The following is a 17,160-nucleotide window of genomic DNA, read 5'->3' as shown; positions in this document are numbered from 1 at the left end:
CAGCTGTAAAGTGGGCATGATAATCACAGCCTGTCCTACTTCTCAGGCTTGGGGAGAATCAAATGCAACAAAAGGCAGGAAAATACTTTGTGATCTGTCGGCGATGCGTAAACTGTGACGGTCCCTGTAAACGGCTGAGTGCTTGGGGGCCTGATTCCACTCCACTGAAGGGATATCCCTGTCACATGTGCAGGGCACCCTTTTAAGTGATAACAGGACAGGGGCAGCAGCGACTGGAGTGGAGGGCCAGGCAGCAATGGGGGAGAGAATCCTGTCTATCACTACAGAGGTGGGGTGATTGAGACCCCAAGGGTGTCATCCTAGGAACTGGACCCTGGGTCCACAACCCTCCAGGTGACGGCTTCCAGGTGGCAGTAAAGGTCAAACGAGGTCTTCCTCAGAGCTAAGAAGCAGGAGAGGTGGACATTGGTCTGCAGGAACAGGGCCCAAAGGTCACGTTCATGAAATAATTTATCAGAGATAAATTTATCAGAGATACCTGTCCTACAGGTGGGTTTGTGCTAGGAGCTGGGGGAGACCTTGCGGCTGCACGGCAGGGAGCCAGACCCAGGCCCCCCCTGCAAGCGGCACCTAGCCTAAGTGAGCAGAACAAGAGCCAGGCAGTAACAACACAGGGCGGGTGCGTCCTGAAGGAGTAGGCCTTACTTAGGCAGAGGAGGGAGAGGCTTCATGATCTGGTGAATTAGAGCAGAGGGCAAGGATGGGGTCAGGGTGGTTCAGGGCAAGTGGGCAGTGGCCACCGGTAACAAGAGCCCAGTTCACGGAGCCCTCCCAGTACCCGAGGCAGCAAACTACAGTTTCCACTGCTGTCGTCTCACTTAGTGCTTACTGTCACTCCGTTTTAATGGTGAGAAAACAGAAGCTCAGAGCAGTTAAAGGACTTAACAGAACTGCTAAGTTGGGTAGCTGAGATGGAGGAGGTAAAGCTGGAGATGTGAGCTGGGAAGATCGAGAGGGGTTCCGTGTGCCTTGTTCGGGAGCAGGTGCCCGGCCACTCAGGCAGTGAGAGGCCACTGCGGTTGTCGGAACATGGAGGCACCAAGGGGAAAACTGACAGCTGCTGGGGGACAGATTCCCGGGGGGAGTCTGGAGGCAGGGAGGGCAGTGCTCGGCACTGCGATATGGCCGAGGCAGCAGAAGGAAAAAGAGGGGTCCAACATGAGAACCCTGTGGGTGATGAGAAGATTTGATTCTTCCTCAATGGAAGAGTCGGGGTGTGTCCCAGGTTTCGGGCTGAGGGGGCTGCCACTTGCCGGGAGAGGGTCAGGGTGGGGGAGAAGGGTGTGGCTGTTTGGGAAGGAAGTCACCACTCATGGCGGCCAGGGTGACACTAAGAAGGCAGATAGGTTTTTTTAGTCTAAAGCTCAGGTAAGCTGTGTGGTGCTGGAAAGACAGACCTAGGCATGCAGGAGTGGAGAGGCGACCTGAAGCTGCAGGAGCGGGTGAGCTGGCCTAGGGGAAGGCCCTGCCTGTGGGGCAAGGGCAGGGTGACAAGGGCTCCCCGGCTGGAGGAAGGAGCAGGGGAAGGTGAGGCCTCCGGGAAGACAGGAGTGAGAGGGAAGCCAGGGAGAAGGGGAGGAGTAGCAGCCAGTGGAGTAACGGGCAGGCGCCGACTCACTGGGCAGTGAATGGGTGGCACAGGGCCTGGCATACAGTAAGCACTGCATAAATACTTGATGAACAAGCACGCAAGACAGTGTGCCTTCCCAGAATTGCTGCCACGGGCAGTCAGTGCCATTCTGGGGTGGAGGCCAGGCTTGCAGGGAGGACCATCTGCCTGTTTGGGGAGCCTGCCTGGGTGGACTGTGGGGAAATGCAGAGGAGCCGAACCATGCCGGCCACTGGGCAGCGCTGGGCAGCGGTTGCAAATGCTACCGGACCATTTCCTGCCTTGATTATGGCTGTTTTAATTAACTGCGTTACAGCTGCCTCCATCTTGTTGAGTTTTAATTAAATTAAATGAGCTAACACTTCGTAGGCCGTCTCAGGCGGCCATGGCTAGGGCCTGAATCCTGCCCTGCTGGGCAGCTCATCCCTCCCTCCTCCCCTGGGCACTGCAGGGGTGTCTACCTGATGGGAGGTAGCAGGGAGGGGATGGAACCCCAGAGAGTGGCAGGGGCACCTCTAAAGCCTGCAGGGCCCTGAAAGGGTTAGAGTCACGTCCTCCTTTGCAGTGTTGACATCACAGCTGACGGGCAGCAGGGGCTCTGGTTGGTGCAGGCCATCTTGCCTGAGCCCACTGGCCTGCAGCTAGCAGGAGTTTCTGGACCAAGGTCTATCGGTCCAGCCCTTGCTGGCGGCAAATGCAGAACGCAGCTAAGCTGATTCTGAGCCTCCTTTCCCGCCTGCGCCGTTCCCACAAAAACTGAATCAATTATCCTGGCGGGAGCCTCAGAGGTGGATCGATCAATGGGGCGACACCTCCTGCCTGGTCATGACGGCATCCTTGCTCCCGGGCCTCCGAGCTGGCTCGACTGAGATATCCAGAGGAGACAGGTGGCCCTGGTGGCCAAGGGATGGCAGCAAGTCCTCCTGGCTCTAAGCTCCTGAGGTCCAGCCTTTTGAAGCCTGATGCATAAAGCATCTTTGGCCTCTTGGCTAAACCCTGCTGTCTGGAGAAGTAAGGAGAAGCATCACGAAGGCCCCCTCGCAGGCCAGGCTATAGGAAAAATAGAGGACGAACGCCCATAGAGCACCCCTGCAGAGCCCAACGCTATGCTGGGGCACATCACTCATGCTGCAAGGAGCCGGGATGGACCAAAGTCTAGACTCTGATGATCCCAGGAAGGTAAAAGAATCACCGATGACTAGACCTCGCTGTCCAGCTCTTTCCTGGGCCAGGTGGGCCTGTACCAAGATCTGGCCTGCCCAGTGGATGCCCTCTGCATGGCTCCAGAAGGTCGGCCCCAGGCTGAGACCTCCTGTGGCTCCCAGGTATCCAGGCCCAAGAGGGAAGGCTGTGCTTAGTTTCAGCTGGACACCTTTCCTAAAGTCTGTGCAGCCCCTTGTCCCTCACCCTCTGCTCACCTGAACGCAGCTGCTTGATGCGGCCATTGCTCGTGGCAGGGTCCACAGGGAGGAAGTCCTTGAACCAAGAGATCTCTGGATCTGGATTCCCGCCTGCTGCACACAGCATGGTGGCTGTGCGTGCCTTCTCCACCACCTTCAGCTGAGGCCCCATGTCGATGGAAGGGAAGCCAGAGGGCAGCTGTTCCTCTGCAGACAAAGGACAGACATGTGAGTTAGGGCTGGCACTACCTGCCCTCTAGAACCCTCTGCTGTGGGCAGCTTCCCCTGACTCCCAGGTTGGATGGCACCCTCAAGACCCCTGTCTCCCAATTCCTGACTTTTAAGGGTGGAGCCTGCTCCACGTAAGGACTGGGGAGTCCTGAGTCCCACTACCCAGGCCTGCCCTCTCTGGGGCTCAGGCAGGGGCGGGGAGGGGCTACAGTGGGGCCCGTCCTGCCCTGTCAGGGAGTTTCCAGGTCTGAGAAACAATGCCTCAGAGGGGAGATGTCAGCACTTATCTCTCTGGGCCCCGGGAAAAACAAGCATTGATGCTCTGCTGGCCACAGCAGAAAGTGCTATACAGATGCTGGGCTGCACGTGGCCCACAGCTCGTACGGCAGCACCCAGAGCCACAACTGAGCCCAAAAGCCCCCTGTGCTGTCTAATCCCCATTCCCTCTTCTGCACGTGCAGTGTCCCCTCCACTGTTCACATCTAGCCTCTAGCTCTACAGCATAGCAGAGCCCCACATCACAGCCTGAATTCTGGACCTGACTCTGGGTACCCCCTGCCCTGCCAATGACCCCTCACTCAACCCCTGGTCCTGACCCTGACCCATTCTCTACTGCAGTCGTGACCCTAACCCTCGTCCCTCACTCACTGGGGGCCGTGGTCAGGCCTGGGGACCATGTCAGAGCATGTGGAGGCTAAGGAGATAAAAAAACTCTATGAGGAGTTCACCAAAATTTGATGAAGGCAAAACCCTTCCCTGGCTGCCTTTTTCCATCTTGCCAGGGGTTGGCGACTCACATAAGAGTCAGTTCCCTGGAAGCAACAGGTATCAGCGCATCCTCACTCCTGCTGCACCTAGGCTTCTGCACACAGCCCCTGAGGGGCTGCCGGCACAGGCTCTGGACTAGCACAGGCCACATAGGGCTTAACCTCCACCACTAACTAGCTCTGTGACCTGGATGCATTACTAATCCTCTCCGTGCCTCCACTTATCTGGAAACAGGGTTCAAGTGCCTACCTTGTAAAGCCATCTTGAGGACTACATCTGATGATGTATAAGTGCTGGGCAGTGTCTGACACAGAACCTGCACCAATGAATATTAGCTGACGTTATCATTATAACTAGCAACGGCTAAGCCACCAGGGCAGACAGGTACCAAGGCTAGGGCCTGGGGCTGGTGAGAGGTCCTCCCCACCAGAGTGTGTGTGTGAGAACTGGGCAGAGTCTCTCCGTCGGTGTGGACGCCAGGCACGCCCAATAGAGGATGGGAACACTGTCAGTCTTCCTCTGGGGCAGGGGGCGGGGGCAAGGCTCTGTGGTGGCAGCGACCAGGATATAGCACCGCCTGGACCTTCCTCTCTTGGGCCCAGCACAAGATGGATGTGTTGGGACACTTGCTGAGGTCAGGCTCCTGTGCCGGGAAAAAGGCACATGGCATTCTCAGAAGCGATTCTAGAAAGTAAAGGCTTGAAAGGCTGGTTCTCCCTCTAGACTCTCAGGGAACCAGGGGGACTGACTGGGGAGGCAGGCAGGAGAGGAAGCTGGAGGAGCCCCAGTAGGCAGGGGCAAAACATCCCTCTATCTGCTGCTAGATCCCAGGAGAGGCTCTGCTAAGGTTCCAGCATCCCAAATGCCCTCTGGGGCATCCCAAAAGGACTGTGGCCCCCTCAGGAGAGGGGGGTCTCAGGCTAGGGAGCAGTAGGATTCCCAGCACGGCCTTGCCTCCTCAGCCTCTCCCAGTAGCTGGCAGGATGCTTACTTCCCCATCTGCAGCCCTATAAGTTCCAGATGTGAACCCAGCATCTCCTTGGCTGTAAATATGATCCCACTGTGTCCTGACTTTCAGCTCTGATTTTTAAAAGGAAAATGTTAAACAGTGGCAGGAAAAAGGAAAGTGGCAAGAAAACACGACTTGGGAAATACCAAGCAGGAAGCAGCCTCCTTTGGGTCTGCTGTCACTTGCTTTCACAGAAAGGCCCAGGCAGAGGCCCAGCCTGAGGGGCCCGCCCCCTACACCCTCCTTGCCCTTCCCAGCAGCTGGGGGACACTCAGGAGAGTGAGAGCCACCCTAGCCCACCAGGGTGCCAGTCCTGAATCCTACCCTGCTCAGTTCCTCTGAGCAGTGGGGGCACAGGGGTGTCAGGGCCTGCCAGAGTTCGGGCCCAGGAGTCGGCTGGTCCCCATCTCCACTAGCAAGGTAGATCAAGGGAGAAGGGAAGAAGCGCAAACACCTGCAGCCTCGTGTCCCGGAATCTACTCTGAATTCCTAACACGGGGAAGGTCTTGGGGATTTACGCCAAATTAAGGACAATTAATTTTCCTCCCTCAATTATCGCGCCCTCAATGGCTCCGTCCTTGGCTCAGATCATGCCTCAGGCACTGCCGCCAGAGCCTAAAACCGGCATGTGTGAAGAGCTGTCCATAAAACAGCGGGACCCAAAAGCCAGTCCCTTGTGCCAACTAGGCTTCTAGGCAGAACTGGGAAGGCTGCAGTTCTGCACCTCCAGCGGGGGAAGCGTGTCTCACAGGAGGACTCCAGCCCCTCGAGAGTGACCGCGCTGCTGTCTCTTCCTTCTACACTCCCCAGGAGGCCTCCGGCACATTCAAATGTAGCCAAGGTCAGCAGCTGTTTACTGATGCCTGTCGTGTGTCTGGCCAAGCTGGGCACTAGGCACGCTGGTGTAAACTGACCCATCCACTGGTCCGGCACATTTATTCCCTGCACACCCCCAGTACCCACAGGGATCAGGTCCACCATAGCCTGAAGCACTGAGGCTAAGGACCAGGGCGAGTCTTTCAGTCAGACTTCACACGATCACTCCAAACCCATCAGCAATCAGGAAAACTGAGGCTCGGATATGAGAAGTAGAAAGTTACAGTTATGGAGCATTTATTATGTTCCACGCACTGAGTTAAAATGCTTTAAAAAAATGAGTTAATCTTTGCCAAAACCCTATGTGGTAGATGAGTGAACGGGGGCTTAGACACCCGCCCAAGGTCACACCACTAAATCTGAGGTAGGGCCGGGACGACCCCCGGGGGTGGGACCCCGCCCAGGCAGGGCTGGGTCCTGGGCTCTCGGGAGGGGCGGCCCGGGGAGCAGCGCCACCATCCTGCCACATACCACGCCCTCCGACGGCTTCAGGGCTCCGCGCTCCACAGAAGCCCGCTGCACACAAGCTGCACGCACCCACACCCCTATGTGTGGTCATCGAGTCCCCTCAAAATCTGTCCCCCACCCCCCCGCGGCTGCGAGTGGAGGGAAGGGCTCCTCCCCCTCCAGGCCACCCGGTAACCATGGCAACGCGAGAGGCGGGCTCGCGGAGGAAGGCTGCGCGTGCCCGCGTCCCAGCGGGCGCGCAACCGTGATTGGTCCAGGCAGCTGCCGCCCCTCCGGCCCCCGTCTGGGTGGAGCGGGCGTGCCCCTCCGGGACCCTGTTCCTCCACTCCAACTCCCCACCTCTCTGCTTCCCCCCCCCCCCTTAGGCTTCCTTCCCGCTCAACCGCCCAACCGCTCAACCGCGTAACTGGGGTTCCCTACACCTGCCTCACAGCTCAGCCAGGCATTTGCAGTGTCTGTGCCTCTAGGGCGGAGGCCCTTCTGTTCTCTGAAAAGGGGGTCCTTGGGAGAGAAAGAGAAGTCCATGGGGCCTTTAAGGGGCTTCAGAGGTACCAGGGAGCCTAAGTCTCTACAGCTGTCTGTGGATTTCACCTGCACGCACAGGTAGGGCGCGCACACATTCCCAGGGCTCTCCCGCCAGGACCACTGTCTGCGTACTTGGGGTGGGTGCGCAGGAGTACATTAACGGCTCCTGCACCAAACTGCACTGGTCTTTAGATACTGCAACGGGAGGTCTAAACTCCTTCCCTGCTGTCCCCACTGGGCAGAGGAAGATGACAGGGTGTGTGTGGTGGGGGGAAGGGGGTGGAGGGAGACTAAGGCTCAGAGAGGGGTAGACACTTGGCCGAAACCCCACAGCAATGGTGGAGCTGCTTCAAATCCATGACTCACCTGCTATCTTGGTGGCTTCCTGGAGGAGGAGACAGTCACAAGAGTACTAAACCCTTGAGCATGGCAGGCAGGAAGAGATTTCTGGGGGGAGGGAGAGACTGCCCAAATAAAGGCTAGGGGGAGGGTGGGGGGCCAGTAGTAAGGTGAGGCTGGTTGGAGCTAAGGCAAATGTTGGGGTTCTGACAGATGAGGCCAGAGTAGGGGTGGACAGGGGATGGGCTTAGGCTGGCTGCGATGGCTGGAGGAGGGAGGCTGCAGAGGCCCCTACAAAGCACACACAGGTTTCTTTGTCCAGCTCAGCCTGGATGCCTCAGGCTGAGTCTGGGCCAGAGGGAGGGGGCTGCACCAGGGAAGCTGACAGATGGAGACGCCTTGCAGGGTCCTGGGGCGGGCAGCACCGTCTGTCAGCACGACCTTCTCACCCGTGTTTACCCAGCTTCATGGCGTCTCTGTGCACATGCAGGCACACATCGGCACACACGTACACAGGCTCCCTGGGGTGGCACCATCTGCAAGCCTGACCTCCTCCTCTGTGCATGAGTGTTGGGCCTGGCCTCACCCTGTCTCTGAACACAGACACCTAGAAACATGCACAGCCAGGGACCCACAGAGATATACATGGCGAAAGAGACAGGTGCAAAAATAGAAACCTCCACACGCGTATGGAGGGGCACCTGCAGTGACAAGCACCTGTGGAAACAAGACTCATGCAAGCAGATCCAGAGGCAGTGCACACAGGCACTCCACACACATGTGGAAACATGCAGTCAGAGATACACGTATGCTGAGGCACGTGTACCCAGAGACACGGGAAATGCAGAGACGTGTAGAGAAACACGAAGAAACGTCATGAGTAGCGGGGCAGCTGGTTCCCCCAACCCCTGTGCACTCTAAGGAAACCAAGGCCACCTTAAGCCTTGTCCCTGAGGCAGCTCCATCCTTTGCAGGGTTGGGGCCAAGACACCACCTATCAATTCAGATGCCTTCCCCAGACCTACAGTCTCCCTGTCTCCCAGCTTCCAAGCAGTAAGCGGGGGCCTAGGAAGCCTTGGGCCCATCTTCCTTCACAGCTTTCAGTCTCCATTTTCAGCTTTTTCTAAGAGAAAACTCCCACCTCTTGCAGCACTCAGATTTCATCAAACTTGGCATCTTAAAAGCCTGTTTTGTTTTTGAATCTGAGCTGTTTGGGGCCTGTCAGCAGCGAGAGCCCAAGAGTGGTAGTGAGAGCGGAGAGCAGCCGTGGCCTCCCCCTCCTCCAGGGCTTCCCTGGCACCTCACACTACCCTACTCAACCTGGTTGGTGAGGCCTCAGGGCCACACACACTCAAGTGAATCCTGGGGCTGTCCCTGAGCACACACCTCAGCAGCACTCTGGCTTCCCGGGCCCTGGCCCAGGCTGGACTCGGCTCCTGGGGTTCCCTCACCTTGGCCCTACTCCAGGAAGATTCTTTTCATCCATTTACCCCCCTAGGTTCAGACCACAGACAGCCTCCCACTTACTCCTCAGACCCCCGCCACCCCCACTGCTTCTGGCCAGCTCACCAAGGTCAACCATGACTCCACGAGACTAAATTCAAAGGGCACTTCTCAGTGTTCATCTTGCCTGACCTCTCGACAGCACCCCGCCCCACTGACCACTCGCTCCTCCTTCACATGCCTGTCTTCTCTCCATCCCCGCAGCCTCACTCCAGGTCTCTCTCCTACCTCTCAAGCCCCTTCTCACCAGATTCACAGGGACCACCCCACCACGTGCTGCCCCCCAACATGAAGCATTATCCAGCTGGGGCTCCATCCGGGCCCTCTTCCTCCCTCTTGGCTCTGGCTCCCTGAGATTTGCCATTTCTCAGCCTTCAAAACTCCATTTCCAGAGGTCCCTTGAAGTGCTGGCGAATCTGCACAGGCCTCCTGGATTCTTCCGCCTGGATGCCTACACACGCCTGATACAACAGATTTCTAACTAGACTCGTTGACTTGCCCTTTCAGACCTGGTCCTGAACCGTAGAAAATAGTACCACCATCTACCTGGGCCCAGAGCCATAACCCACAGTCTCCCACCTCCCCAGTTCCATAGTAGCCAGGCAGGTCACCACTCTTTCTCCACCGCTTCTAGCCCATTCTCCCTTCCTCCCCTTCCTGCTGCCTGGGTTTAGGCCATTACTGCCTGTAAGGCTGCCCCAATCTCTCGCTGGTCTCCTTTCACCCTGCTCTGCACCCCCAGGGACCTTTCTGAAGCATACATTTGATCATGTCATTCCTCTGATTAAAATCCTCTCTCCCCAGGCAACCAGAGGGAGGCACCTTACTAAGGATGGAGACTGCACACACGGGGGCATTTAAAACTTCCAACTTGGCTAGCTATTCCCAGAGCTGCTGGGCTCCACTCTGTGGTCATGAGTCTGTGGGAGAGGGGAGCCAGCAAGGAAGCCAAACACATAGTAGGGCCTTGTAAGTACCTCTGAGTGCAGGAGTGGGGAGGAGGGGCAGGCTGGGCGCAGGGGAGGTGCCTACTGCCTGTCTAACAGAAGAGGCAAGTGTACTGCCTATACCACAGGAGGACCACTCAGAAGGGAGTCCACTTGGGCCCTTGGAGAAGGATCAAAACCAGAGAAGATGGGGGATTCTAGGTACCAAGAAACCCAGAGCCTGACCTTAGGCCCTCCTGGCAGTGCCCACCTACCTGACACCTCTCCCAACCCCATGCCTAGGGCCCAGAACTTTCCAGGAAATGGCTGCAGAGCCTCATGTCTGCGGGGTCCCAAATGCTACAGTGGTCATGATGGGGGATGGGAGGTGTGTGGAAGGATAGGTCAGAGAGACCACAGTCACTGGACCAGAAAAGCATGTAGGTCATGCCTTGGCTGTGAAGGGGAGGGGCAGGAGCTGGCCTGGGTTCTAGGCCTTCTGTGGCTGCCAATTAGGGCGGTGACAGGCCCAGCTTCTGCAAAACCAGCCTGTTACCCAGACACCTATGTAGGCAACAGGGAGAGGGCACAGCCTGCCACTTGGGAAGTCATCCTCTGCCTGTGGTAGCTCTTTATCCCAACGACCCCAACCCCAGAGCCAGGCCTGGGCCAGGGGCAGGGAGGAGGGTGGGGCAGGGAGTGCTGACTCCCTGGGAAAACACCCACCCGTCCTGAAAGCAAGCTCCCTTCAGGGTCTGCTCTGGGTCCGGCACAGCCCAGGATCTCAGGACAGGGTCATATGTTGCTCATCAGCCCTCTTGTCCCTGAGGCTGTTTCCAAAAGGACTGAGTATGGGGGTGAACAGTGAGGGGGGGCGGTCTCAAGAGGTCCTTCCTCACCCCACAGGTCCCAAAGCCAGCCAGGGTCAGAGCCACTGCAGAACCTGGGGGTCCAGGCCCAGCACCGACTGACCCCCTACCCCAGTCACTGTCCCACTTGCCTAACGGCATCCCCTGAGCCTATCACAAAGTAGGCAAGACCAGACACACTCCATGTGTGGCACCCGTGGGTGGTATGGTTCTGGTCAGTCGACTGGGTGAAAAAAGGTGAAAGGCAGCCTGGCCTTGGTAAGAAGAGGGGAGGAAGAAGTGGGGTCCCAAGGTCTGGGCGGGATCTCTATCTGGTGCACCCTCCCTCCTGGCCTGGCTGCACAGGAAGTGCTGAGGAGCTACTGTACTCGAGAACAGGTCAGCCTGACCACTCGGTCCCGCGTTCATCCCTGTCCAGCCGTCCTGCCTGCCAGCAGCTCTGAGCAGGGAACCCATGGGTCCGAGAGACGATGAGCCCAGATGCAGCCTCTCTGACCATGCCCCCAGTGTCAGACCGACCCCCACACATTCAGCTCAAGATGCTTGTCGCCCACCACACCCCACACACACACTAATGCGTGCACACACACACAGATACTGCATGGTATGGAGTGTATACCACCTACTGTATACACACCCCCTACAGTGCTCATGGGCACACAGGCATGCACACAGGCACACACAGTCCGCTGCGCACCCTGTGCTGTACATGTAGCACGTAAGGCACACACCCGCTGCATTAACACCATGCCATGCACCTCACACAATGCCTTACCCTGGCACACGGGGCACCCACAGCACACACAGGGTGCCTGTAATCTGCTGCATCCATGATCACAAGGCAAACGCTGCCACCTGCACTCTGAGCCGGGCCCCTCCAGGACAGAGTCAAAAACAGCCCATTCCTGCTCTTGGGCTCACCCGCCCCCCCACCCCAAGTCCTCCACCTCTCCCCCTCCCCTTCCATCGCCCTCCAGAACCTACCCAAGTCACCAGGGCCCTGCCCACATCTCTGCTGTCTGGCCTCCTCCGGGGCTTTCCTGACCACTGTCCTGCCTGGCTTGGAACCCACTGGCTCAGCTGAATCGTAACCTCCAGAATGAGCTCTAAGACCCTCACTCCCCCCACCTCCTGGAGGGAAAGGCCAAGAAGCAAAGCCTGCCTCCCCTCCCCCTCCCTCCAGAGGGAAAATGTCAGATTCTCTGTCTCAGTGGCGGCAGCGGGCGGGTTGGAGGGGGAGTGATTCAGCCGCTGCCTCAAGAGTGCGGAGTGAGAAGAGCTTTTCCTGCCATTACCGGGCGAGGGAGAGGCTGGTGCGCTAATGGCTTCAATTACCACTCAGACAGGAACACTGGGCGGCAGGGCCCTGTGCTCGTCACAGCCTGGACAGGCTCACCCCCAGTCAGCTTGTGCTGGGCACCCCTACCCCGTCCACAGCCATGGGTGTGGGGGGAGGGCAGGCAGCCGGCTGCACACCACAGGGCAGCTGGGGCACATTGGGCCACACCTGGTCACACGGGGAGTGGCAGTCCTGTCGGGGAGCTGGGTGCAAAGGCCGGGACCAGGGAGAGGCTCAGGGAGCCTTAGGCAGTGTGGGGTGTTTCCCGAGCCACGTATGGGGGAGGCTGGGCCTGTTGCGGAACAACACAGGACAGGGGGGAACAGGACCAGACTCGCAGGCCTGGGCTCCCTTTTGGGGGTACACCAATTCCTCCCCTGAGCCAGGTCGCCGCAGGCGGCCCTCAGCCACTCCTCTGAAAAGCCCAATGCGCAGTAAGCATGACCATGTACTGGTGCTTTTGGCCTACATGCAGTGTGTGACGCCAGAAGAGGACTCCACTCTTATTCCTGTCCCCCAAACCAGCTTCATCCTCACCCCAGGCTTCCTGAGAACCTGTGGTGGCCTCCCGGGATTGGCCCTGGCTCTCCTCCCAGTCACACTATCCTTTCTCCCTGCTCCCTCCACACCCCCCAACTTTCCAGGCCTGCACAGGAGGGCAGGGAGGGGTGGGATGGTCGCTGTCTGGGCTGCTTCCTCCTGGCCCCACCTCCTGGCCCCTTTGAGGCCTCCTACTCCACTCCTTTCTGCCAAGCCAAGAGCCTGGTCAAGGTTACACAGACCAACACGGTAAGTCAGCATTTCATCTTCCTGGATGGGTGTTTCAGGAGGAGGAGGGGCTCAGAGCTCCGCCCTCACGGGGGACAGGAGCACAAGCAGGGCAGGGACCTGCCCCACACTCACCACGGACCTCCTCCCACAGCCCAGAAACACAAACAAACCCCAGACCCCTGCTAGAGAAACCTTCATTCAAGAATGCCCCTCAGGACGGAGGGGGTCCCTCCAAGTCTGAATCCCCTCACTTTCCGAGCCTGAAAGACCAGCTGTATCCTCCCCAATCCTTTAAAAAACAAAGCTGTCCAGGGCAGTGGTGGGGTTAGGAGAGTGTCCACAAAGGAACAGGGGCATAGAAGCTCTGGCAGGGGCCGGGGGGGAGGGGGGGGGGGCGGGGAGTGGAGAGGGGTGGATTTCTCTTTCAACACTAACCCAGAGGTCCTCTTTCTTCAACATGACAGTCTCAGAAGATGCCCTCTTGGGCAGGAGCCACAGTTCTGGCCCTTCAGCCAGATGCCTGGATGCCAGGGTAGGACAGAAGGCTCCCCGCTGGGGCAGATGCCAACAGGAGGGAAGGCAAGGCTGAACTACTTGTCCCCTGGTTAGAGGACAGAAACTGAGCTCAGGGCGCTTGGCAACCAGTGGTCCTGGCCCAACGCCTGTCCTCTGGGGCCCTGCTCCACAGGGGAGTCCCCTCCATGGGAATGGACCATGGGGCCGCATCACCTGGATGATGCCATGGGAGCCAGGTACCGCCAGGATGTACAACTTCCAGCACAATAGCAGCTACCATTCGCTGGATCCTGCAAGGTACTTTACATCATATTCAATCCTCCAAATCAGCTTGGGCAGTAGGTATTACATCCCCATTTACAGGTGGGGCAGATGAGGCTCAGAGGCATAGTTACTAGTCAAGGTCACAAGGTAAGAGAGGAAGTGGTCTGGAGCCCCTGCTCTTAACCACTGTCTTCCACTGCCCCTCTAAACTGGAGTTCCCCCCATCCCTCACCGCCCACAGGAGACACACAGGCACGAGGAAGTTACTGAATGGATGCATGCAAACACATAAAGCCATAGCGTAAAAATGGCCAATGTGAAAAGATGTTCAACTGCTCTTGTAATCAAAGAAATGCAAATTAAATTGAGATGCCATTTTTTGCCTATTAACTTGGCAAAGACTTTTTTTTAATGATAATTCCCACTGCTGGTGAGGATATGCAGAAAAGAGGCCCTCTTATGCCCTGCTTGGTGGGAGTGTAAACTGACACAATCTTCTGGAAATACTGAAAGGCTTAAAAATTCATGTGTCCTTTGATTCAGCAATTCCACTTCCATGAATCTAGAATAAGGAAATAATCAGGAAGGTGAACACATCTGATCTGCAAGAAAGTGTATAGCGCTTTGTTTATAAAAGCAAAAAAAAAAAAAAAAAAGGGAACAACGTATGTGTCCAACAATAAAGGAATGGCCAAATAAACTGAGGTACTTCATGTGATACCTACAGCCATTAAAAATAATGATACAGAATATTTAACGGTGAGGAAGATGTTCATGATGTGTTACGTTAAAAAGTGGTCTACCAATGAGGGGCACCTGGCTGGCTCAGTCAGCGGAGCACATCACTCTTGATCTCGGGATTGTGAGTTGGAGCCCCACATTGGGTGCGGAGATTACTTAAAATCTTGGAGGGGCGCCTGGATGGCTCAACCAGTTAAGCGTTGGACTTGGGCTCAGGTCATGATCTCACCGTTCAGGGGTTCAAGCCCTGTGTCAGGTTCTTTGCTGTCAGTGCAGAACCCACTTCAGATCCTGTCTCACTCTCTGCCCCTCCCCCACTTGCACATGCGCGCGCGCTCTCTCTCTCTCTCTCTCAGAAATTTATTTTATTAAAAAAAAATTTGTTTTAATGTTTATCTATTTTTTGAGAGAGACAGAGACAGAACACGAGTGGGTTAGGGGCAGAGAGACAGGGAGACACAGAATCCGAAGCAGGCTCCAGGCTCCGAGCTGTCAGCACAGAGCCCGACATGGGCCTCGAACTCACGAGCTGTGAGATCCTGACCTGAGCTGAAGTTGGGCGCTCAACCGACTGAGACACCCAGGTACCCCTCAGAAATTTTTTTTTAAATAAAATCTTGGGGGAAAAAAAGCAGTCCACAAATCATTGGGCAGGGCCCGATCCCACTTTTCTTATACAATTGACCCTCCCACAACACGGGTTTGAACTGCACAGGTGCACTTATATGTGGACTTTTTTCAATATAGTATAGGACTATATTTAAATGTATTTTCTCTCATGATTTTCTTTTAAGTTTATTTTTTTAGTAATCTCTACACCCCATGTTGGGCTTAAACTCACAACCCTGAGGTCAAGAGTTGCATGCTCTACTGACTGAACCAGCCAGGCACCCCCCTCTCATTTTTCTTTTTTTATTTAAAAAATTTTTGGGGGGCGCCTGGGTGGCTCAGTCGGTTAAGCGGCTGACTTGGGCTCAGGTCATGATCTCGCGGTCCGTGAGTTCGAGCCCCGCGTCGGGCTTGTGCTGACAGCTCAGAGCCTGGAGCCTATTTCAGATTCTGTGTCTCCCTCTCTCTCTGGCCCTCCCCCGTTCATGCTCTATCTTTCTCTGTCTCAAAAATAAATAAACGTTAAAAAAAAAAAAATTTTTTTTTAATTTACTTATTTATTTTGAGAGAGACAGAGACAGTGTGAGTGGGGGATAGGGAGAGAGAGAGGGAGACAGAATCCCAAGCAGGCTCTGCACTGCCAGCGCAGAGCCCAATGCAGGGCTCGATCCCACAAACCATGGGATCATGACCTGAGCCACGCCAAAACCAAGAGTCGGATGCTTAACCGACTGAGCCACCCAGGAGCCGCTCTCATGATTTTCTTAACGAGATTTTCTTTTCTTCATCTTGTTTTATCCTAAGAATACAGTATATAATACATATATAAGAGATGTGTTAATTGACTTTTATGTTATTGGCAAGGCTTCCAGTAGACCATAGACTATTAGTAGCTAAGTTTTGGAAACGTCAAAAGCAATATGCAGATTTTCAACTGCTTGGCAGTGGTGGGGAGGGTTGGCAAACTAACCCCTGCACTATTCAAGGGTCAACTGTATATATAATGCCTGCACAGAAAATGGGCAAGGAAAAAACCAAATGTTACTGAAAGAGGCAAAATAACATCTGATTTTTACTTTTTTCTATGTGCTATTTCATATTTATCAAATTTTCAACAGCCAACAGGTATTGTTACTGCAATTTTTTTTTAAAAAAGGCAACAATCAAGGCTCTATTTTGAAAATACACACAGACATACTCAGACTGATGAATCCATTGTGGCTGGGGACTGATCATGTCACTCCCTAGCCCGTGGCTTCTTACATCCCCAGGAAAGTGTTCAATTCTTAGCCTGGGCCTGTGTGATCTGCCCTCTAACCTCCCCAGGTCCATGCTGAATGGTTTCTCCCCCGGCTTCTCTCTGTGCCCTCGAGCTCCACCCATCCCCCAGACCAAACTGAACTACTCAGAGTTCCGTGAAAATTCCCTTCTCTCCTCCCTCTGGGCCTTGGTATATGCAGATGCTGTTATTTCTGCCTAGCCCCCCACCCCAGCTCCTACTTATCCTTAGGACTCAGCTTAGATAACAGCCCCCCTCCTCTGTGCTCTCCTACCCCCCTGGCTGCCCCCATAGGACTTACTGGAAACTATATCAAGGGCAGGGCCCTGGTCAGATGCCCCCTGGACTTTACGGCAGCATTAGGGAGTATTTGTGAATGAATGCAGCAACCATCAGGTGAGAAGACACTAAAATCCACCCACAGAGTCCTAGCCCCCAGCCTAGGGCCCTGGTTCATAAGGGAACACACCTCTCTGAAGCCCACTGCCCCACAGGACAATTAGATCCACCGCTACAAGCCAAGTAACCCAAACGATACATAATTGCAGCCCCACACCTCAAATCAGACCTCAGACCCAAACCCTACCAGAGCAATACCATGGCTCAACAGGACATAAAGACACAGCTGGCCTCGGCGCAAGCCAAACAATCCAGGCCAGATCCAATGACCATCCCTGTCCACTTCTGACCTTTGCTGATGCCAAGATGGCCAGTTTTCCTTTCTGCCAAACACACACCCGCCCATGGCAGGGACGGGGCTGGCTGACTGGCTCTTCCCACACGTCATTCTACCCACCCACCATGCCACGTTCCTCTCCAGCACGTACCTTCGAGCACTGAGAGCTTGGCACTAGTGTTGATCTCTCCCAGACTGTTGGTGGCCGTGCACTCGTAGATGGCTTCATCTCGTTGCGCCCGCAATGGCTGGATCCGCAGCACGGACCCTGCCCCATCATCAAACTCAATCACCTGCCAGAGGACAGACACAGGGTCACAGTCTGCTCAGGATCAGACATCCTCCCACCTCCAAAAGGCCCCTGAGGAGGAAGACCAAGGAGAGGGGATGTAGGACCAGACCCCAGAATAGGATAGGCAGA

The 17,160-nt window shown here is 55.8% G+C and overlaps 1 protein-coding gene across 7 annotated transcripts in view; it reads right to left on the bottom strand.

Annotated features, from left to right (window-relative positions):
• Positions 1-17,160, bottom strand: part of PTPRF (protein tyrosine phosphatase receptor type F) — an 88,053-nt gene that overhangs the window by 47,322 nt on the left and 23,571 nt on the right. For 6 of the 7 annotated variants that reach the window (XM_042996871.1, XM_042996865.1, XM_042996869.1 and 3 more), the window contains 2 exons: positions 16,891-17,032; positions 3,049-3,237 (listed from right to left, as the gene is read on the bottom strand). In XM_042996871.1, the coding sequence (XP_042852805.1) occupies positions 3,049-3,237; positions 16,891-17,032 (331 nt within the window). Of the gene's footprint in view, positions 1-3,048; positions 3,238-6,385; positions 6,497-16,890; positions 17,033-17,160 lie in introns of those variants that run through there. The other variant, XM_042996868.1, reaches the window with a different exon arrangement.

Source organism: Panthera tigris, chromosome C1 (genome assembly GCF_018350195.1).
Source record: "Panthera tigris isolate Pti1 chromosome C1, P.tigris_Pti1_mat1.1, whole genome shotgun sequence".
Classification (NCBI taxonomy): domain Eukaryota; kingdom Metazoa; phylum Chordata; class Mammalia; order Carnivora; family Felidae; genus Panthera; species Panthera tigris.
This window is presented reverse-complemented; position numbering and strand designations above follow the sequence as displayed.